At 41.8% G+C, this 22,909-nt stretch overlaps 1 protein-coding gene across 1 annotated transcript in view; it reads right to left on the reverse strand.

The window, feature by feature from the left end:
• The window catches only part of SLC24A2 (solute carrier family 24 member 2), a 108,492-nt gene extending 85,641 nt beyond the window's left edge, over positions 1 to 22,851 (reverse strand). The window contains exon 1 of the mRNA XM_066616850.1: positions 21,919 to 22,851. Coding sequence (XP_066472947.1) covers positions 21,919 to 22,851 — 933 coding nt within the window. The remainder of the gene's footprint in view (positions 1 to 21,918) is intronic.
• Positions 22,852 to 22,909: the final 58 nt, after the last annotated feature.

Raw genomic sequence — 22,909 nt, forward strand, 5'->3', positions numbered from 1 at the left:
ATTTTTTTTCCTTTATCCCGGAAGGCAAAAAGCTCGTAAGATGAATAAATGAACCACTACCACCTTCAAATGGGACATCACTGCAATCAGAAATGTAAGTATAACTATGAACAAGAAATAAACTGCAAACTCATTGTTTAGGATTTAGGAGCCTAATGGCTCTCCTTTGTTTAATCCAATCAGTCAAGCAGAAATGAAGCTTCCTAGAGCTCAATGAAATATGGTCTGCCAGGCTCAAAAGCCACTGGCTAAGAAGATTAAAGGAAGGAAGTTAATCAATAGACAAAATATTGACAGCAAAAAAAACTTACAGCTTGGTTATTTAATTGGCTGCCATGGCTTTTCCAAGAAAGGCTATAGCTGTACAAGAGCAGCACACAAATATAAAGCAAGGACTTGGAAAGGGAGATGCAAACTTGGATAAAGTTACCTAAACAGATCACAAGCAACAGTATATTGATGATGTGAAAAGAGACCCAGCAACATACAAGAAAATTAAATTTATAAAAGTAGACATTGCCTGTTTTCTGCAACAAAGAGAAAAGATATAAGCGAAGTGCCGAGGCGTCACTAATGAGGGGCGGCAGGGGTGGTCCGCCCCAGGTTCCAGCCTCCAGGGGGTGCCCTGAGGTGAGGCCAGATGCCTCTGCTCCATGGGAGTCCTCCAGCCCGGCACTCAGGCAAGTGAGCTGGGGGCTGGCCAAGCGCGCGTGGCATCTCCAGCCTCCTTCTCCTTGCGCACAGCTGCGGGGATGGGGAGCCTGGCGGCGCCAGACCCTATGCAGCAGCAGCTTACTTTTTGCAGGGAGCCGACCTGCAGCATGAAAGCAGCTCCTCCCCTCCCCTCCCCTCCGGAGCCATCTGTGCGGGGAGGGGGGAACAAAGGCGAATGGCTCCCGAGGGGAGGGTGAGGAGCTGTTTGCACGCTGCGGGGAGGCTCCCTGCAAAACTCCCTGCACTGCCCCCCCTCTAGCTCTGCCAGTGGCCATGTGGGGTGGGCTGGGCTGGGGTGGGGTGGGGCAGCTGTCCTGTCCACTCACCAAAAGCTGGAAACCAAAAAATGCATGGAGCCCTATGGAAAATGAAACTGAGCCATATCGCGCATTTATTTGCGAGTAGGCAGACCTGCCTTAATCCATCAGAAAGGGCAGGCTGAGAAGAATCCAACAACACCAGAATGGTCCCTATCCAATGAACGCAGCCCCCAAAAGGAGGAGGGCCCTCCCTCCAAGCAGGCAAATGTATGGAGACCTATGGAGAGCAAAGTAAGCCACGCAGTTGCATTTACTCACGAGTAAGCAAGCATGCCTTGGCTCCTGGTCAAGTTGGGCGCAGGGGAGTGCAAGGTTTGCAGCCTGGTCCCGATCTCATGAAAGTGGAGCTCAACAGATGCTCCAGAAGGCAGCACACACACACCCCCATGAATAAAACAGAGGCTTGAGCAGGTAAGGTGGGCACTGGGGAAGGCTGAAAATTTCACTGATTTATTTGGGGGGGCATACACGGATCCAAGGGGGGGCCATTGCTTCTTGGCCTGCTGGGCTCTGAGGCTGCCCCTCTCAGCACTTTCCAGGGAGGAAGCCCCAGTGACTATAAGGGGACTGACTTCTGAGTAGACATGCATAGGATTGGATGTCTCTCAGACAGCAGTCTGTTCCCCCCCCCCCCCACTGGCAAGAACTTCAGTTAGCTAGCTGGAACTATTAGGACACATACTTAAACATATTAGAACCAGCTGAAAAGTCAAAGCATGAGCAAACCTTCCTATTCAGTTCACTCTCACCTTGGATGTTAAGCATCTCCCGAAAATGGGGGTGGATGGGGAAAAAGGATGTTTCATGGTGAAAGGGGGGGTAGACATGCCAAGGATTGGGTTCTCTTAGGCTGCAAAGCTTTCCACATTTACCGGGGAGGGGAGAAAGAAAGGAGGGCAGCTCTTGAAGTGCTTCTCTGTTCTTTTTGACATGATGAGAAACCCAGCCTTTCCTACCTTGAACTGGGGGTCCAATCCTATTCAATTTTCCAGCACTGGTGCAATTGTACCAATGGGACATGCACTGCATATTGCAGTGGAGGGGCAGTCACTGAGGCCTCGTCAAAATATGTGAACATGTGTTCCTTTACCTTGAAGCTACATTACAGCATCACTGGTGCTGTAAGGTTGGATAGGATTGGACCCTTAATTAGATTAGCTGGTCCATGGTGCAAAAAGAACAGCTGCTGTCATAGAATGTCCCCGTTAAAGGCATAGGAGACCTGTGGTTTTCCACATTAAGTTTCCAAAGCAGACTTTCCACATAAAGGGTGCAATCCTAACCCCTTATGTCAGTGCTTTCCAGCACTGGTATAGCAGCGCCAATGGGACATGTGCTGCATCCTGCAGTTGGGTGTCACTCGGAGGCCTCCTGAAAGGAAGGGAATGTTTGTTCCCTTACCTTGGAGCTGCACTGCCCTTATGTCAGTGCTGGATTGTGCCCTAATGGGCTTGTTGAAGGAATTAGGATTGTGCTATGGGCTTGTTGAAGAAGCAGAAATCTGGCTAAACGATCCTGTTTGGAAGTGTTTGTAACTGATTAGCTACACCTTTGTTTTGAGTCTGTTTTAAATGTGATATGAAGGCAGGATCATTTTCTGGGCATATTCACAGAGGAGAGATCTGTGTTGCTGTCAAATGCAAAATTAGAAATATAGGGAGCTGAACCCCAGAAGAGAAGGTGGTGTTTCATGACTGGCTTGCAGGATTGGATGCACTGATTATAGTCCCTGAAAAATATCCTATGCAAATGTGCCATTCCGAGTATTACAGATTTCATATTATAATGATGATAAATGGTATGTCCGACTCTATGAACCCAAACACCTTTAACTTGTATGTAAATTTAAGGTTACCTGCTGGAATGGGGAGCAAAGTCAAGAGAAAAGGGAGCGCCCACTGGGTGGAGCATCCGACATAGCAGTCAGACTGGGAGCCCCAGTCTACCCACACAGAAAATCCATGGAGGCCACAGGTTCAACTGGGAGCCCTGGTCTACCTAGCAGATAGATCAGGGCTCCAAGTCCAGGCAGGAGCCCAGGTCTACCTGCTTGGTTGACCTGGGCTCTGGAGTTAAACTAGTGCTCATGGCCCCCCCCCAATACAAACTCTGGATTTGCCCCTTGGAGGGGTGTTATTGCAAGCAGGCTACAGAAACAATTCACTTGGTTTGGAAACAATTCACAGGGCTGGCTTCCCTTTATTTATTTGTTTTTCTTTAATTTATTTATAATTATTTATTTTATTTTGCTTGATGGTGACACTTCCAGCCATGTCATCACTTCCGGTGGGTCCCAGATAGATTGTCATTCTAAAAAGTGGGTCCCAGTGTTAAAAGTTTGAGAATCACCGCCTTAACTCAAAACGGGCCAATGAGACATCCTGGGGGAGGGGGTGACACCCTAGTGACCAAAATTCTGGAAATCCAGGCTTTGAGGAATAATACCATCATGTTACAAACAAATTGATGCAGAATTTCATCCATTGCTTGTGGGGAAATATTCACTGCATTTGTTTTGTGGCCATTATTATTATTCATTTTTTGTCATGACTATTATTATCTCAGTCTCACGTACCTCACAGGGCTGAGGACAAAATAAGGGGAGGAACCGTGTACTCCACCCTGAGCTGCTTAGAGGAAGGGTGGCATAAAATGTGAATTATTTAATTAATTAATAATTTAATTAATTAATTAATTATGTTGTGTGGCATGACAAAAATGTATGGGCCCCGGGTGTCAAAAGACCTAGCTACGCCACTGGCAAAGTGTTATTTTTTTCAGTTCCATACAGTTGGTCAAGGCCTGATAGTATTCCCACAATTTGAAGTTCTTATGGCTGATGCTATAGGCCAGTGGTTCCCAATCTGGGGTATATGTATCCCCAGAGGTACTTGCCAGGACCTGTGAGGATACTTGAAAAAAACTGAATAATGGCAGAAAAAGGCCTTGGGACTGGCATAGAATGCCTTTCAGGGCTAATATGAGGGGTACAGTTTATGGAAATAGGCTGCCAAGAGGTATGCAAGTGAAAAAATGTTAAGAACAACTGCTATAGGCAATAGGTGGGAAAAAATAGAGACTGCAATAGATGTAATGGTCAGGGTGGGGGGCTGGATCAGGAAATGTAAAGAGGGGCTAACAAAACTTTTGTTCCAGTTGCTGGACCAAGGCCATCAGTCAGGGGAGATTTCAGTTTAGTAACTAGTCTTGCTTCCATTCCAAGGTCCCTTTCATCTGGATATATTGACTGGTGAATCCACAGATGGACTTTATAGCAAGTAGGTCAGAGATATCATTACCTATGAAGTGCAAAAATGTTATGAGCTTTCAAATTTGTTTCAGTATAAATATATATTTTAACATACCAGTAACTTAAAACCTAATATGCAAGGTGCCATATCTAGCTAAACTGTAGAGATGGTGTTACCACAACAAGCTGTTAACACATCTTTGGAGTTATATTGACATATCTATAGCTGCTTTATTGCCCATCTAAGGCAGTTCTCACTCTGTACTGGGACCACTGCTATGGAACACCCTCACTTAGGGTGCCCCATCAAGCTATCTCATTGATTACAGAAGTCATTTTAATGTGAAGTTTTTCCCAGAGTAGTGCTCTTATTTTTCATGTGAACATTGCTTTATAGTGAATTAGACCAGTGGTTCCCAAGCTGGGAGCCATGGCTACCCATGGAATCATCACAATAAACCCACCACCCTATACAATGTAGAGAAATGTAGCCTTAATGGGGAGCTGCAGCCAGTGGCCCAGTAGGTCAAGGGAGTAGCCAGTCTAAAAAGTTTAGGAACCAATGAATTAGACCACAGATCTATCCAGATCACTGTAGTGGCTACACTACACCGCCCAGAGATGTTAGGTATTGAACCTGGGAACTAGTGCATGCAGAGCACATGCTCTGCCACACATCTATGGTCTCATCACTGCTGCCTGCACTGCTCTTTGTCTGTGTTAGATTTGTTTTGTACTCTGTTGTAGTTTAACAGTTTATTTCCTTAAGCGTTCTTTGACAGAAATGATGCCAAGTTTTCTAAAACAAACAAACCAACAAGATGTTGCAGAAATCTTTTACACAAACCATTTGCACTAAGGAACTAACACTGAATCAAGATCCTGACATAAACAGAAATTCACCAAAAGAGAAACAGTCTCGATTATCTTTCTTTACATGTCCAATAATTTGTTATAATTTAAATTCAAGATAGAACTCTGAACAAATATCTTGGCTGCCAATAAAATCTAATCTTTTATTAGACAAAAAACATGTGTCATGAATACCCTCTGTTTCATCGTGAATATGACACATAAGCCAGAGCTGAACTATTGCGTTTAAAAAAGGTGAAAGGTTGACAGTGGTTAGTTATGTAATAAATGTCACTGTTAATACCATTGGTATTTACTTTAGACTAGTCAGAGCAGTAAGCATTAAAGAGGTGATAAAGCAGGATTAATTCCAGAGCATAATTTATGATTAATTTTATTTATTACATTCACCAGTGAAGATTCTGGTATTACCAGAAATGTATTTCTCCAGAATCATAAAATTATTTCAATATTTCTTCCTTGTTTCCCTTTCTTTTCCTTTTATGAGTGAAGCTTGAAGTACTACCTCAAATCTCCCTCTCTCTCAAACATATATTTGAAAATATTGAGGTATTTCATCCTCCCCCCATTTACCTTTCTTCCTCCCCCCTTTTACCCTTTCCAAATGTAAGCATTTGCCCTTCTACAGAGCTGTTAATGCCACAAGCATATGTCTTTTAAGCCTATTCCCACACCTCACCTTAAGAGTTACTCAAGGTCACAGCTATTTATGGCTTATCCATGTAAAGAAATATGCCTTACAAAAAGAGATCAGAGTGGAGAAAATAGCTGATTAGAAGCAAATCAATACAAGCAGCAATTACGGGCGAATAATTTGGAGGCAGAGATGTATTTATAAATTTGCCAGCTTTTAAGATCTCTGTAAAACTGCCAAAGTACACTTTCAGTTGCAGCTGGTTGAAGCTGGAGCAGGGGGATCTTTTTAAGCTGCTTTGGGAGCAAATGTCAGTCCTGAAGCTCGCACCACTCTAGAATCAAACACAATCAGAAAGGATAATGCTTCTCTGCGCTTAGAAGATGCATGAAGTAAGTGTTTTGACATAACTTCCAGTAAGGCAAGACAAGTCTCATTTAGAATTTACAGGAGACCCTACAGTGCTTGTTTTACTGTATGTTGGTGGCTGTGAACTGTTTCACTAAGGGCGTAATCCTAACCCCTTATGACAGTGCTTTCCAGCACTGACATAGGAGCAATGCAGCTCTGAGGTAAGGGAACAAACATTCCCTTACTCTGAGAAAGTCTCTGTGAGTGACACCCAACTGCAGGATGCAGCACACGTCCCTTTGGCACTGCTATGCCAGTGCTGGAAAACACTGACATAAGGGGTTAGGATTGCGCCGTTAGGCAGTGTATCATTGGTTACAAACCTATTCTGATGAAACATTCCTTTTCAGCCTTTTGGGGGGGGGGGAGGCCTCAGAGAATTGCAACCTTTTATTCCCAATGTAGGAAACAAAAACTACACCTGAAGGTTGCACACCTCCACCAGCAGCGTGTGATTACTCAGAATAGCTGCTACATAAAGGATTCTGCATGCTGTCTATTATTCTCCTATTACAGCAAAACTGCACACAAAATCCTATTTCCTCACTCACCAGGGTAAGCTGGTCCCAGTTGCAACTTGCCCTCTCCTCATTGGCATGTCTCCCCCAGTGGCATACCTGGAGGGGCGTCCGGGGAGCCACATACTCCAGGGTGGCAAATGCCTAAGGGGTGGCATTTGCCACTGCATCTGCAGCCTTCCCCCTGGAGGCTTTCTGAGTGTGGGGAAGCCACACACAACCTCCCCAGGCCTCGTAAGGCCTTCTGGAAGCCGAAAACTCTCTGAAAGTGACAGTTCTCAGCCTCCAGAAGGCCTTCTGAGGACTGGGAATGCACAGCTTTCCGGGCCCTCAGAATAGCTCTGAGGGGAGGCAGCAGGTGCGGGGGAGGCACCCCTGAAGGTGTGCCCCCGGAAAGCACAGTGGCAAGGAACGCCACTGCCCTTCCTTTGCCCCTCCTTTTGTCTCTTTCAGATACCTTGCACCTTCACTGTATACCCATCTCCTCTCTCTGGCCTGTGCATCCTTCCTTTACCACCTCTTCTTCCTTCACTCCCCCGCCCCAATCTCCTCTCATGGTCTCCTTCAAAGCCCCCACTCCAGTTCAACTCTGCCCCCTCTCTATGAAAGCCCGTGCAGGCCTCCTGACTCTTTCAAAGGTCTCCAATGCTTGACAATGATGCCATCACCAAGTTGTTGACGGCAGGATGCATGTCACTTGCTTGCTCTGCTTGCCACAGCAGAATGCTGCAGCCTTGCCATATCCCACAGTTGCTTTCTCAAATATTAAAAATATATGCTCAGCTTATGTGAAGTACAAAAAGGTGACATTTGCATGGGAATCTCTCTCAATGCGATCAAATATCCTTTTTTAAACAAATATTACCAACTTATAACATGGTAGCTCTCTTATATTTAGCAGAGAGAGAGAGCAATTTATTCACCCCAGCTTAGGATACCGCCCAGTGGCTGTTTTCTGGTGTTTATATCTTTATTAGATTGCAAGCCTTTTCACGACATTGAGCCATTTAATTGTTTAACCATGTAACTGCTTCATGAACTTTTTTCTGTTGGAAAATGGTATAATTACAATAACTTAACAGCGCTATTCAGCATACTTTGGCTGCAAGCCTGCAGACAGAGAAAGCTCCTTTTACTTCAATGGTTCTGAAGCAAATGAACTACCACCAGATTATGATCTAATAGCTTCCGCCTCATTTATCTTCCCAACAACCTTGCAAAATGTATCAGACAGAGAGACAAACTTGCCAAAGGTCACCAGTGAGCACCACAACTGTGAAAATCTCAATCTAACATTTCAACCTTGGTATATTTATACAAGTTTCCACAAGAGCACCATTTACACTTACATACAACCTATAAAACTATCAGCATGATGCTTATTCCAGCCACCCAAATATTACAATTCTATCTGCATGAATACTTATTCATCCAAGCCACTATGGTCCAGCTTCAGTTACAACTTAACAGATGTCAATTGCCCTGGATTTCTGCTTCAAGGGTCAAAAGCATCATGCTGTTTTTCTACAGTGAACCATGGGGGGGGGGGGGCGGAGAAATGCTTTATTCCAGTGTTTCCCAAACTGTGAGTGGGAACCACCAGTGGGTTGCGAGTCAATTTTTGGTGTGTCATGGAAAGTTTTAGAAACATTAAAAAAAACAAAACAACTTTGCAAGTACCCTTGCCTGATTTGCAGAAGAGAATTATTAGTAGGAATGCTCGCCTGTGGTAGGAGGTAATCTTCATACCCCCAAATTAAAATGTCACATTTTCCAGTTTTCTCTAGTAATTGGCATGTCATAGATCACATGTGAACCCAGTTTCAGCCTTTTATCTAGACTGGAAGACCCTAGCTGCATGTCATGCTCTCCATTTCAGCCTTCTCGGTAGCCTGGAATGATTACAAAGGTTTGAGGGAACAGTCCTTGAACTCCATTTCAGGGGAGAGCCTAGCAAATATCCATACATACATACTGTACTAGATGTAAGGTCTCTAGGAGCCTTGGGAGCATAGGTTCCATTATTCATTTATTCATTATTACTACGTAATAAAATATAGTTTCTTTCTAGATCGTGTGTATGCATATGGGAGGGTGATAGATATTTAAATAGTGGGTTCCGGTGTTAAAATTTGATAAGCACTGTTTTATTTTCTTTCTTTTCTAGTCTTATATTTCACTTATTGAGTTTTAACTTCTAAGAATATTATACATAAATATTGTACAAATCTATTGCTTACAGCCACCACAGTTCATAAGAGGAAAAAGCAACCCCCCTCACGTACAGAACATCCAATACATGCAAACACAGACAGAATATCAATCAGATAATACATAAGCTGACCCGGAATGCACAACATTCCATTATCTTTTAAGGTCTTGACCCTAGAAGAAAATTAGAATAGTTTGATGACATTTATATAACTGCATTATTAATTATTCTGTTCAAACATGCTATATGAAGCAATATGGACTGCATCATATACTCAGTGCTCCAATTTCATAATGCAGAACACTCACGTTAAAAGCACAATTAAAAGACGGTGTGCAAAGAGACAACTGCATGGAATTTGAAAGAGATGGAGCTGTCATCCATAATTATATTTACATACAAGTAAAATAGTTCTGAAGTAGTTTCGTGTTTTAGATGATGCAGGGATACATCACAGGAGACATTAACTCAGAACTGGAATTCCCTCATGTGTGTAAGAGACACTGCAATCTCTTCTATGAGGGCATTTACCAGCTGTAGGTTTTAAGAATTACTTATATTTAAAAAGAAGAATTGCAATCTGATTAATCAAGGAGTCCCTGTTTTTAGTAAAACATAAGTTTTTTAATCAAATAAATCTAAGCAATTTATTGACTAAATGGTTCAGCCACAACTGAAAGACATACATGACAGCCATTGTGGTGTAGTGGGCTTAGAGTGTCAGACAAAGACATGGGAGACAAAGGTTCAATTTCCCTCCAATCATTAAGTTTCCTAGGTAACCATGGGACAGTCACCATCTCCAAGTCTAACCTTCCTCATGGGGTTGTTGTAAGAGAAAAGGGGGAAGAACAACATGCGCTACCCTGAGCTCTTTGGAGGACAAGGATATAAATACAAGAAATATATTTCTCTATTTTATATACTGAGCTATGTACCCAAATATTCTCATAATTGTTCAATCCCAATATCAAACTGATGAATTATAGAACTATAAGCAATTTCGGATGAGATTTAATCAATCAGTTGTGTCACAATTTAAGGAGATAAGCAATGACAACTCATTGTTGAAGGGCAACTGCACACAGTAGTGTACTTTTCTAATTAATCCAGCACACAATTATTTAAAAACAGTATTTTCCCTGCAGCTGTCTGCTTTGATTGTCACAACCTAATACATTCTTGGAAGTTCATTTGTTTCCCCTGAAAAACACTTCTATTTTAGGATAGTACATCACTACATTTTTTTTAACGTTCATGCTTGTTTTTCCTCTATTTAAAAAAATTGTAGCTTTTACACCTCTCAGTTTCTCTCATGTACATCTCTCTATACATGCTGTTTATACCTAAAGGAAGCATCTTAACTGCATAGTCACCATTACTAACATGTTTCTCATGTGAATTTTCCTTTTGGTTATTCCAGAGAAGGTTTGCTAGACAGTACAAGCCAGAGGTCTAACTATTCCCATAAGAAGTTTTAATTAATTTATCTGCTGTATTTTTAAACATCTAAGAAATAAGGTAAGTGTATCATTACAATTCCTCATTTTCGGTCCTCATTAAAAGAATGCCTTGTCAAGAATTGTGTAGCAGCTAATAGGAAGTTGCTACCTTGTAGAAGCTGGAATAAAATTTATAATGAGAAAATGCAAATGTGTTACTAAGACAGGGGTGCTCACACTTTTTTGGCTCAAGAGCTACTTTGAAACCCAGCAAGGCCCGGAGATCTACCAGGGGGGAAGGAAGCGTCTGACAGACACCCCCTTTAATGTATGGAGCCCCTGCTGGAGTCTAGTCAGTTTTGTCAGTTTTGTTGCTGCATGCCTGAGGAGCAGCTAAAGTGTCAGTTTCAGTGTCAGTTTAGCTAAATATGTCAGTTTCATCTAGTCACTAGACGAAACTGACATATTAACAGTTTGGAGAGACAGGGCTCCGTGATCTACTCATTTTGCCTCGCGATCTACCGGTAGATCGCGATCCACCTATTGAGCACCCCTGTACTAAGATCTTTAACCCAAGTCATTGGACAGCAGAGTTTATCTGCTCCAGAAGGTAACAGCAATAATGCAATGACACATGTTTTAATGGTTAATTACATTTCACTAATGTTGCCAGAGATAAAGGACCAAAAGGTTCATTACACAGGAAATTCCACACAGAAAACCTTGCATGAGGCTAGTGTTCATAAGTCAAAGGACTTTAATTAAGGAAAATACAGCTTTGTTGAAGTTGCTCCTGCAGCTAGTATTTCTAACTACATGTCTTCTCTTCAGGAGGAAGGAAGAGGGAGCAGAAGAAAGTAAGGTCTAAAAATAGCACTCTAGATCACCAAAGAGGGCATGCACTGCCAGAGGATAGAACGGACAAATCATCTTGCCCCCCTACCACTAGCCTTACTGATCCTGGTTGGTTCAAGTGCAACAGTACTGCATTGCTGCAAATTCTGACAACTAAGAATACAGAGTCACCATTTTTGCTGTCACACTGGCTTAGTATATTTTCCATTTATCTTTACCACTCAACACACCATTGTGTCAAATGCTCATTTTCAATTCCCTACCTCAAAAACATAGCACTGAGCAAGAAAGAGCATTTATACCACATTCTCCTGAAATGGTGAGGCTGGGGGATAGCTGTTTCGTACCATCCAGGAATTTGAAGTTTGGTGTCACCAATACACAGATGACACCCAGCTCTGTTTAGTTGTACTGCATTACGCACACTAGTTATTGGTAAGATTAGACTCTTTTAGCAACAGACAAATTGCAGATGTGCAAGTTACAAGTTCAAAAACTACACTGCTCTGCGTAGCTTCCCTAGAGAACCTAACCAATTACTTTACAGTTTGCTCCTGTTCTTCTCAGTTCACCAGATGCGAAATGGACATTTCCACCCCTACTTCACTGCGGTTTTAAATGGCTAAACTAAATTTTGCAAGAGCTAAGCTTGACAACTGAAAGCAAAGTACATTCTAACCACCTAGCTCTTCTTCAGATTAATAAAGCATAGAAAGCGTTAGAAAACATGAACTATTATAACAAAGCTGGATGCCACAAAATATGCCAAGCTTGCTTTCCTTCCTATGTTTTTCTCCAGTTTGCATGCTCTTGTTTCAAAACAGGATGCATTCGCAGAGTTCACTTGTCCATCAACAAATCTTTGGATAGATATGATCCAGTTTATTTTTATTTAAAGCATTTGCACTCATTCCTTAGCAGCATCCTCTGTAATTTTCCCACGAAGTACATGGAGCCCTATAATGGCTTTGTAGGGATGGCTGTGGAGTGCTTGGTGATGACATCATCAAGTTCCACAGCCTAGAGCAGGGGTGTCCAAAGTTTTTGGCAGGAGGGCCACATCATCTCTCTAACACTGTGTCGGGGGCCGGGGGGGGGGAAGAATTAATTTATATTTAAAATTTGAATAAATTTACATAAGTTTACATAAATGAATATATTAAAGATGAAGTTATATGAATGAATAAAGGTCTTGCAATAGCTCAAGGCCTATAAAAGTCCTTGCACAAAGCAAGGCTGGCCTTTCCTTTGCTGCTGCTACTGCATCACAGATGTGAAACAACAAGCAGTGGAGGGAGCCCTCTTCTCACAGCTCACACGAGTGGTCAAACAGTCGCCCTTACGCTGAGAGCAATTGCTTCAGGCCAGTGTGGGCTCCAGCAAATCTCCGGAGGGCCAGAGTCTCATTGGAGACTGTGGGCTCCCTGAGGGCCGCATTGAGAGGCCTCGAGGGCCACAAGTGGCACCAGGGCCGGGGTTTGGGCACCCCTGGCCTAGAGGGAAGCTACCTGGGGCTTTGGTTAGAGCTGTGGCATGTGGTTTACAGGGAAGGCTGCTCTTCAGCCAATTAGACCCCCAGAGCAGCTTATCTACAAACAATGGGAAAATATTGCAACAGAAAAAGGTCAGGGGGCATATCTTACTGGATTCTCTTTTCCTCTTTCTCTGGCAACTAGTGGTTTTTATTTATTTTTCACATTTTATACAACCCTTCCTCCAAGGAGCTCTGGGTGATGTTCATAGCTTCTCCCTTTGTCCTCACAATAACCCTGAGAGATGAGTGACTGGCCCAAGGTCATCCAGGAAGTTTCATGGCTGAGCAGTTATTTAAACCTTGATCGTCCTGGTCAAAGTCGAACTCCCAACCACTGCACCATCCTGGCACACTATTATGGCCACTGTGAGCGGTGAGTGGCAGTTCAAACTTAAGAAGCAATAGCAGGTAGTCATGGTGATTGTATACAATGTATATTTCGTCTTTCAAAAAAAGTATTTGACAAAGTACCCCACAACAAACTCTTAAGAAAATACAGCAATCATGAGATAAGATAGATCTTCTTACAAACCAGGAACTGGTTAAAAAACAACAACAGAAAACCAAGAAATCAGTACAAATGGCACTTCCCCCAAGAGATGGAAGGAACAAAAATGTGATACTCAGACAAGTTCTTTTTTAAGTTGTTCGTAAATGATCTGAAATTAGGGGTGAATACTATAAAGTGGCCAAATTTGTGGATGACAAAGTTACTCAGGGTGATAAAAGTTAAAAAGATGAGTTCCAAACCAGGTTATTAGTTAACAAAATGAGGTTCATTATAGGTATAAAGTGACGCATATTAGGGAAAAACAATCCTAGTTTCACATATACTAAACTAATATAGTTTCACATAGAGACTAAACTGGTGGTGATTAACTGGTGACTGGTCTTGAACTTGGATAGTTCACTGAAGGGTCTATGCAGTGCAGGGCAGCTATGAAAGAGCCAAATTCCATGCTAGGAATAATTAGGAACAGGGCTGAGAAAAAGCCATGACAATATTGTAATACATTTACAGTATATATAAATCTATAAAGTAGTCATATTTAAAATACTTTGAATATTTCTGGTCACTACATTTGAGAAAGGATATTGTGGATTTGGGAAAAGGTGCATGAAAGGGTAACCAAAATGGTAAAGGGATTGGAGCAGCTTCTGTATGTGGAAAGGCTTCTCAGTTCAGATAAAGAACTTCTTAGTTCAGAAAAAGACTGGAGGAGAGGCACAGGAAGTCATAATAGATAAATATAAAATTATACATCATATGGTGCAATTGGATAAGAAGTTTCTCCCTCCCATAATACTAGACAGAGATGAACCTGGGGTGATCTGAAAAAAGTGACTGGCAGGAGATTCTAAACAAACAAAAGGAAATACAGGGTGTCTACAAAAACACTCCCTGATTTCCCTGTTATACCTTTTTGAAAACAGGGAGTGTTTTTGTGGACACCCTGTACTTCTTCATACAGTGTATCCTTAATTTATTCACTGCCACAAGAAGATGTGTTATGGCTAATTTAGGTGGATTCCAAAAGAGATTATACTCATTTATGGAGAATGTCTAATGGTTTTTGGTCATGCTGACTATATGGAATCTCCAGGTTCAGAGGCAATATACCTCCTAATACCAGTTGCTGGGTAGAAACCGTGGAAGAGGCATAATTTATTCATGTCCCACTTGTGGTCGTCTCAGAGACATCTGACTGGCCACTGCAGGAAACTGGACACTTGACTCAATAGGCCTTTGTGCTGATCCAGCAGGGTTTTTATGTCATCATTGCTCTTGTTAACTGTGCGTGCGTGTGTGTGTGTGTGGTAGGAGAAAGACACAATCAGTACTGATTACTTGCAAATATCATAGTAGTACAGTTCCACACCATTCAATTTATTGATACTGACCTCATTGCACTCAAAGACCTACAGACAATCCCAGCTTCATGACAAGCAGACCTAAATAGTACAAATAATTGTTGCATCTACACTTTACATATTTTGCGTATAAAATAGGTTTCTCAATACACACTTAAAAGTGTAAGATGCTCTTTCAATTCTGCTAATGAAAACACCTTTTCTGCAGGACAGTTAATGATATCCATTGGTTGAACTTCCTCAAATATGCAGCCACAAAAGAATCTGGAAGAATATTCTTCCAAAACTTCCAATTAAACTCAACAAACTTACTTCCAGGTATTGCATTTTCAACTGGAGAGGTAGACCAGCCAAAAAGAAAGTAGTTGTACATACAGACCAATTTCTTTAAAAAGATGAGAATTTTTAAATGTACCTGGAGACTTCAAAAATTGTTTATTAACAACACACATTACACCAAGAAGCAAATCTAATCTCAGCTATAGAATAAGACAGACGCCTGCTCTCCCAAATGGAAAAAAATCAAACCCATCCAGAGCCTTGGCAAAATTCTGCTCCACTTTTATGTTTTGAACTCTTTATAGCAAGGTTTCATATATTTTGCACCAATAACTTGATGCAACAGACGTAACCAGCATATTCCTCTAGTCTCTAAGATGCGTTTAGGTTAACATGTTTTAATTTAACTGGGACTGTGTACATTTCACTGTTTTGGATTGAGGATTTGTTGCTAGGATAACCCTTTAGCCCTTGGGTTCTTTATTTAGGTCTCTCAGACTCCCTTGACCTGCTGTCAGATTACAACACAAAGTCTTAAAGATAAACACCACAGACAACAGTTTCCTTAACTGACCACTTTCCAGCTTAACAAATGCTAGAGCTAACTTTGCATGCACAGTTACAAAAAAAACCAATAGGAATTACCTAACTAGCCTTGCAAACTGTAAATGCCTATAATGACTGCTACTTTTATTCTTTGGTTACAGCACTTGCATGGTTGCACCCTTATTAAATCCTCAACTGAAAGAAAACAAACATTTGTTTTGAACTGAAATCCAGTTCTGCTCAGCTCAATATAGCAATGCTGCAATGCATAAGCAAGTTTTGCTTTTGGCTAATTTCCTTGCTGGTGGAAGATTAAAACTTGCAGTCAATAACAGGTACAACAAATTGAGGCATCTTCTCTAACAAAAGCCAAGAATACCGCCTCTGCAGTGCTCCTAATCTCCAATGCCTGGAAAGTAAGTGTCCATGTGCCACTGGGATTAGTCATTTAATGCTAGATACAGAGGACAGAAGAATCTTGCTGAGTGCTTTGGGAGACTATTTTGTTAACTAAAGCCAAATATGTTCGCAGATGCAACCTCAATATTCTAAAACTCTCTCATTTCAAGAAATAGTTTGCAACTAATTATGAAACGCAGAATGACTGAAGCCTTCAATGAAAGCATGATATACCGAATACCATAGGAAAAAAACAAAAGACCATCTAGTACAAAAAACCTACCTACAGCTTGTCACAGAATTATCTATGTGATCCAAAACATAATGTACCACACGGAGAATAAAGGCACTAATGGGGCAAATACACAAGGAATAGCTCATACAAAAAGAGCCTAACTCTAGGGCAGTGGTTCCCAAATTGTGAGCCATGGCTCCCCAGAGAGTCATGGAATTCAACCAAGGGAACCACAGAATCCTCATGAAAAATCTGCTGCCCTATACAATGTACAGGACTGTCGCCCTAATGGGGAGCTGCAGCCAATGGCCCAGCAGGTCAAGGGAGTCAACAAAGTTTGGGAACCACTGCTTTAGGGAAAGCCAAGCAATCAAATCCTTCAAGTCGCTTCAAGCCAATCTAACTGTAGGGCAAGTCTTACCAACCTCAAACATGATCATCAGTTGAACCAACACTGTGATTATAACCCCATTCACTAAGGACTTTTTTGCATGAACAGTTTTGTTGGATAACAAGTTTGTACATGCCAAGTACAGCTCTTTAGTCTCCTCTCAAGGTCCATTATTGGGGCATCCCAATTTTCCAGCATTCAAAAATAACTGCAATGTAAAGTGCAAGCTCTGTTTAGCATTAATTTATTTATTTTATTTTATTTTTCACATTTGTATTCCACTCTCCTCCAAAGAGCTCAGGGTGGTGTACACAGCTGCTCCCCTCCATTTGTCATCACAACAACCCTGTGAGGTAGGTGATGCTGAGAGAAAGTGACTGACCCAAGGTCACCCAGGAAGCTTCATGGCTGAGAGAAGATTCGAACCCGAGTCTTCTAGGTCTAAGTCCACCTCCCTAACCACTACCCCAACCAAGGTTAGCAAGTCTGCAGGGGAAAATTCATACCAGAGAGGAGAATAATAAGGGAAAGAGCACAAATTTCTATGGTCAATCACCAATTCTTCTACTGTGGTTAAGGGACTGACCATATTACAATTGCACTAATCATTTAAAAATATTTTTAGCCCAAGATTATGAGCACAGAACCAGGAAGCAGAAGTTAGTCTGGGAAAAGGGAGCAATCTTCCATATGTAAGTACATATGATGCACAAGTCCCCCACATGACTCATGTCTGTATGTGTGTCTGCAGGTTAAGTTTATAACATGTAAAAATGTATGTCCTTAGCATATAATTTGGACTCAATATTTCATAAATACCTTGAAAATAGATTCATACTATAAAATAATAAAACAATGTTTTCTTAGCACATAATTCACCAGATCAGTTGACAGATTCCATGTTAATCTGAATTAAAGAAAAAAAATCTCCAATGCATCTTTAATAGGGTAATGGATTAAAGCAGCTTTTCTCAAACTGTGGGTCAGGAGCCAATTTCACATGGGTGAGGTAGCACCTAGGTTAGCCACCATTGAAAATACAGAGCTGAAAATACAGGGTACAGAATGCTGGGCAGTGTGGGCTCCTGGTGGGAGAGAGGCATGGTGCTTTACCATCAATAAATGGGAAGATGGGATGCTGGAAAGTGGGAAGGATTGTGTGGTTGGAGAAGGACCCAAGTCTGTGCTCTGCTTTGACTTCCAAGCTGCAATGTTTGAATTCTGAGCTATGCAAAATAACAGCACAAGGGTACTACTGTATAATGGGACCTGAGACTGATCTCAGCTTCGGTTTGATGCCTAAATTGATGGTGTCACCTCTGGCCATGACATCACTTCCAGGTTAATGACATCACTTCCTGTGTATCCCAACAGACTGTCATTCTAAAAAGTAGGTTCTGGTAGTAAAACATTTGAAAATCCCTAAATTCTAATTGTTTCCAATTGCAGAGAACCTTTTCACAACAACTTAGCTGCCAAGGAACTTTCACTTGCTGCAGAGGATTATGGGTAGAAATGTGATTTTTATTTTCCAGTGATAATGCAGTAAAAACACATAGCACCACTTTCTGCACTTCTCATTTCTGTAACAAAAAACCTCCAAAACCTTAAAAAAGAAAAGAAAAAAACCACCTTTTTCAGGCTGGACTGGGAGGAGGTAGGGTGCATGACTGGGACTGCATCTCCTGAAATAAATAACACCTATTATCATCTACCTAGTACACTTTTAAAGAGATTATAATTCATAATTATAGGTTATAAAAATGCACCCTTGGAATAAAAACACAACACTGCTTTCTGCAGTCCTCAGTTCTGTTAAAAAAAATCACCGAAATCCCTAAAAAAACAAAAACGAAAGTCACACCTCTAATTATGGGGCATCTTTAAGGACACACCCACTGTCCAAAAAGGGCACAAGCTGGATGTGCTGGACTTAACATTGCCCCATTTGATTTCAGACTGTTTCTTATAACCCTTCAATATTATTTTGCAGCTGAACCACACAGAGGAAGATTCCTAGCAGCGGTAAAACCGTTTGAGAAAAGTTTGTTCATCACTGATCTCATTAAAGAGCCCTCAATAAGTTTCCAAGAATATCAGGTTCTTCAAAACACAGTTTGACAACATTGAGAAAATTCCCAATGTTTTGTATTGAACTGTATTGTGCATCCGGAATCAGTAAACTAGTTGTGCCAGAATCACATCAGTAATATACATTAGCTCAGTGGTTTTCAAACTCTCCAGGCGAATTTGAGCCGCTGTAAGTTCTTGCGGGGGCGGGGGGGAGGCAGCGGGAGTGGGTGGAAGGCAGCGGCGCGATCCTGGGATCCAGGATCCTGGGACAATTGTTGTGTTGGTGCTCAGAAAACTTCCGTATTTTGGAATTCCAGATAAGGGATGCCCAACCTATACATATACTCAGGTTTTTACATTTGTCTCCAGTGAATTTCACCTTATTGGTATAGGTCCAATGAACAAGTCTATTGAGGTAATTTTGAACCCTGATGCAGTCTTCCAGGATGTTAGCTATTGTTCCTGTTCCCTACGCCCACTTTGTTTCATTTGCCAATTTGATAAGCATTCCTTCTAACTCTTTATTCAGGTCATATGTAAAATACTGTATAGCACAAAGCCTAAGAAGGAACCCTGAGGCACCCAATTCAGTACCTCTCTCCTGGTTAATATGGAGTCATGTATTAGCACTCACTGAGAATGGTTGTTCCATCAGCTTTGAATCTACTTAACAGTAGTAGAATCTAGCCCACATCTTACCATTCACTCCACAAGGGTATCACGAAGGCTTAAAGCCCAATCCTATCCAAATCCCTCCACAGTGATGCAGCAGTGCCAGCATGGCTTCCACTGTATCCCATGGAAGACTGTCAGCTGCGGGAGGTCACACTAGTGTAAGGGGACATTTGTGCCCTTGCCCCGGAGTAAGCTCCAGCAGTCACTATGGCCATTTGAAAATGGAACTCTGTTCACAGAAGATGCCTCTACCCCATTTTCAGAAATTGCTCTTTCCCATCCCTCTCCTTTCCAGAATAGCCCTTCTTAAAGGTTTCTGGGGCTTGTTGTGGGGCAGAAGGGGACAAGGAAGCTGCCTTTCCTGAGTTTCGTGGTCTCATGGTTCTTTGTACTAGATCTGTACTAATTATGCTTTGGTATAATGTCTGTAACTATGGTTTATCAATTCAAATATTGCTCCACCTTCATACACCAGTGAACCATGGAAATGGGTATCAATTTATCCTCTCAAGCAAGTGTAGAGTGGATGAAAAATGAATGGGATAAGTAACTTCAAGTCACAATTTTCCTGTCATGCATTTGGAAGCTCAAATCATTATTTAGATTCTAAACTATGGCTAATGCAAACCATGGATTTGTGCAATACCTCAATTAAGCTGCTGAGTACACGCATGAATAGATCAGCTCTGTAAAATATTGGAAGCATTTTCCATGCTTGCAAAAATGTATTTCTTGCTGAACCTGTGGATTGGTTCACATTTGCAACAACACTTCCACAAGCCCCTCTAGAGTGTACGGAATGCCACACCACAATCACATAGAAGTGCTGCTTCTGAAAATCATTTCCTACATATGAGCTGTCAGGGCCTCCAAGAAGAATTCTATCAGGGAGTACAAAGTTTCTTTGGGGCCCCTTCCCAAAGAGGGAGGGGCTGAAACAGAGTGGGGGGGCAATGGGGACGGGCAGCACTTCTGCAGCAACTGTAGCCCCGCAGCTGTGTCCCTGAGCTCCCATCCACTCCTTCATGGTAAGCAGATCCACAAGCCAAAGAGCTCCTGCAGCAGGCCAGCTGCCTCCCAGATGTGATACTGCTAAGGAATGTATGCATCCCTGGGCCTGGTGCATGTGGCTTTTGGCAGTGAGTCTGGGTGAGATTCGAAAATGTAAGATCCCAGGAACTTTCTGGGTCCCCTCCTTTGGCTCCTGGGCCCCCTTTCCGACCCTGGGCCCGGGTACGAATTACCCCCTTTACCCCCTTCTCCTAGGCCCTGTGAGCTGTATAGACAGCTGCTGCAATTTGTGTCATTTCACCAACTGAAAAGTTGCAGCGATCACATATATATGTTTCCCCTTATTAAGGCACCAGTCCATACAACTCACATCCTTAAAAGAGTGCAGCTCATCATAATAGCCCAGCAAACCCCCAAGACACTATGTTTTGAAATTTAAAGCCATAGCAATTTGGGACCACACTACTTAAATGATTGCCTCCTCCTACATGAACACTTAAGTATTAGCTGAGGCCTTGTCTGCATTCCATCACTGTCTAAGGCAGTGATTTTCAACCAGTGTGCTGCGGCACATTGGTGTTCCGTGAACTGTCTGCAGGAGTTTGGGGTAGGATCATATTATAGTAGGGCCACTGGGGGTTGTGAGCCCCCAGCCAGCAGTGCGCCTTGTCAATTTTAAAAAATTGATGGTGTGCCTTGAGAAGTTCAGCACCTTGTCAGTGTATCACAAGATGAAAAATGTTGAAAATCGCTGGTCTAAGGTATGGCAGATGGACAACAAGACATGGTGGCACCCAAGCTTGGAATTTACTGTTCCAGGCTTGCCTTCAGATGCCAGGTCATGACATTTTTCTGATGTACTATTGATCTGAACAGATGCTTAAATCTCCAGATTTCTTTACATATTCTATGTTTAGGGGCAGGAGGTCTGGTCTAGAGGGTAGAGCCTCTGTCTGCCTGAAGATAACATCCACAAGGTCGCCAGTTCGAGGCCACCAGCACCGTGCGACCTTGAAGCAGCTGACAAGCTGAAGCCAAGCTATTCCATCTGCTCTGAGCGTGGGAGGATGGAGGCCAGAATGTGAAGCCAGATCGGAATGAAACACCTGAATGTAGTGGTTCTTGAAAGAAAGAACCTTCTTTCAAATTGTAAAAATCCCTATTTAATAAGGGATTTAAATAAAACCTGCCTATGTAAACCGCCTTGAATAAAGTCTTGAATAAAGACCAAGAAAGGCGGTATATAAATACCTGTTGTTGTTGTTGTTGTTATTATTATTATTATAAACACTTCGTGTTTTTTTGAGGCATTTATATTTTTGTTATCCAAGCTCCCATTAATTATTTCTGAACTCTTAATTTTATTGGGACTGCTGCCATGACAGCAGAATACGGTATTTAAATAAAATGCCAGCAAGACAAAAACAAGCCCATAGTGTTCAAACCTGTCTGGGAAACAGGGGGTTGAAATATACATTTGGCAGCCAGATAAAGAATATCATTTCTCTTTAAGATCACCATTTTGTACTACAGTATATCTTTCAGGAATAGATGTATCTGAGTTCATAAATTAAAAACAATTAGAGGTAATACCTGGCTATGATTTTGAAACAACAGAACACGGGGGGGGGGGGAGAATAACATAATTTACTTCTATCTAGAGAAACAACTAACCTTTCCTTCAGCTTCTGGTGACACTTTCTCCACTTTGTTCTTGGTTAACAGTTTTTTCACTTTTTCTTCTACTTGCACATTGAATTTCATGAAGGTCACATAGATGATATAAGCAGACAGCAGAGTTAAGCTTTCCCACCACTGAATGAAGTTATCCAAAAAGAAGATGATGAGCAATATCAAGTCCATGATGTAGAAAGTCACATCCCGAAAGAGTGGCCACCACGTAAGGTGCAAGATCTCTTTAGAAAATAAAGCACACATTCCAATAACAAACAGAATATTGAATACCGCAGATCCAACTATTGTTCCAATGCCAACATTGCTGTGAGATATAAAGACACCAATTAAAGAAGTAAATAGTTCTGGGGCTGAGCCACCAGCAGCCATGAATGTTGCCCCAGCCACATCATCAGAAATTTGCAGTTTTTCTGTGATGACCGTTAATGAAGGAACAAAGAATTCATCACAGACAATAGCTAAGGCTATGAACATGTAAATCATTCCAATAATATGGAGGATTACAGCACCATGTCTTCTTTCCTCAAGAGAAAAAAGATCTGTTGGATATTCCCCCTTGGAGTGCTCTTCTGTATGGTTATCGTGTCCAGCTTGGTATTTCATAGAAATAGGTGAATCTGGAGTGCCATTTTGATTCTGTTCCTTAAAGTCCAACAGAGTTCTTCGATGCAAGTGCCTCAACTTTTGGCTATCTAGATTGCTGGTTGTCTCTGTGCTATAAGGTTCTGACCGGAAAAAGGCACTAATTGAAAGAGAGAGCGTGCTAATGGCCATAACACCCAGGAAAAGTCCCGTTATTCGTATCAGTCTCAGTTTTTTCCTAACATTTTGGCGCTTCTTACAGCCAAGGGTTGGTTTCTGCAGACACCATTGATCAAGAAAATTGACAATAATGTTTTTACACTGAGCCATTTCAAGCTCTTTTCGTGACACCGTGGTCCAAAACTTGAGTCAGATCAATCGTTCTGTC

The sequence above is a fragment of the Tiliqua scincoides genome, chromosome 2, assembly GCF_035046505.1.
Source record: "Tiliqua scincoides isolate rTilSci1 chromosome 2, rTilSci1.hap2, whole genome shotgun sequence".
Taxonomy (NCBI): Eukaryota; Metazoa; Chordata; class Lepidosauria; order Squamata; family Scincidae; genus Tiliqua; species Tiliqua scincoides.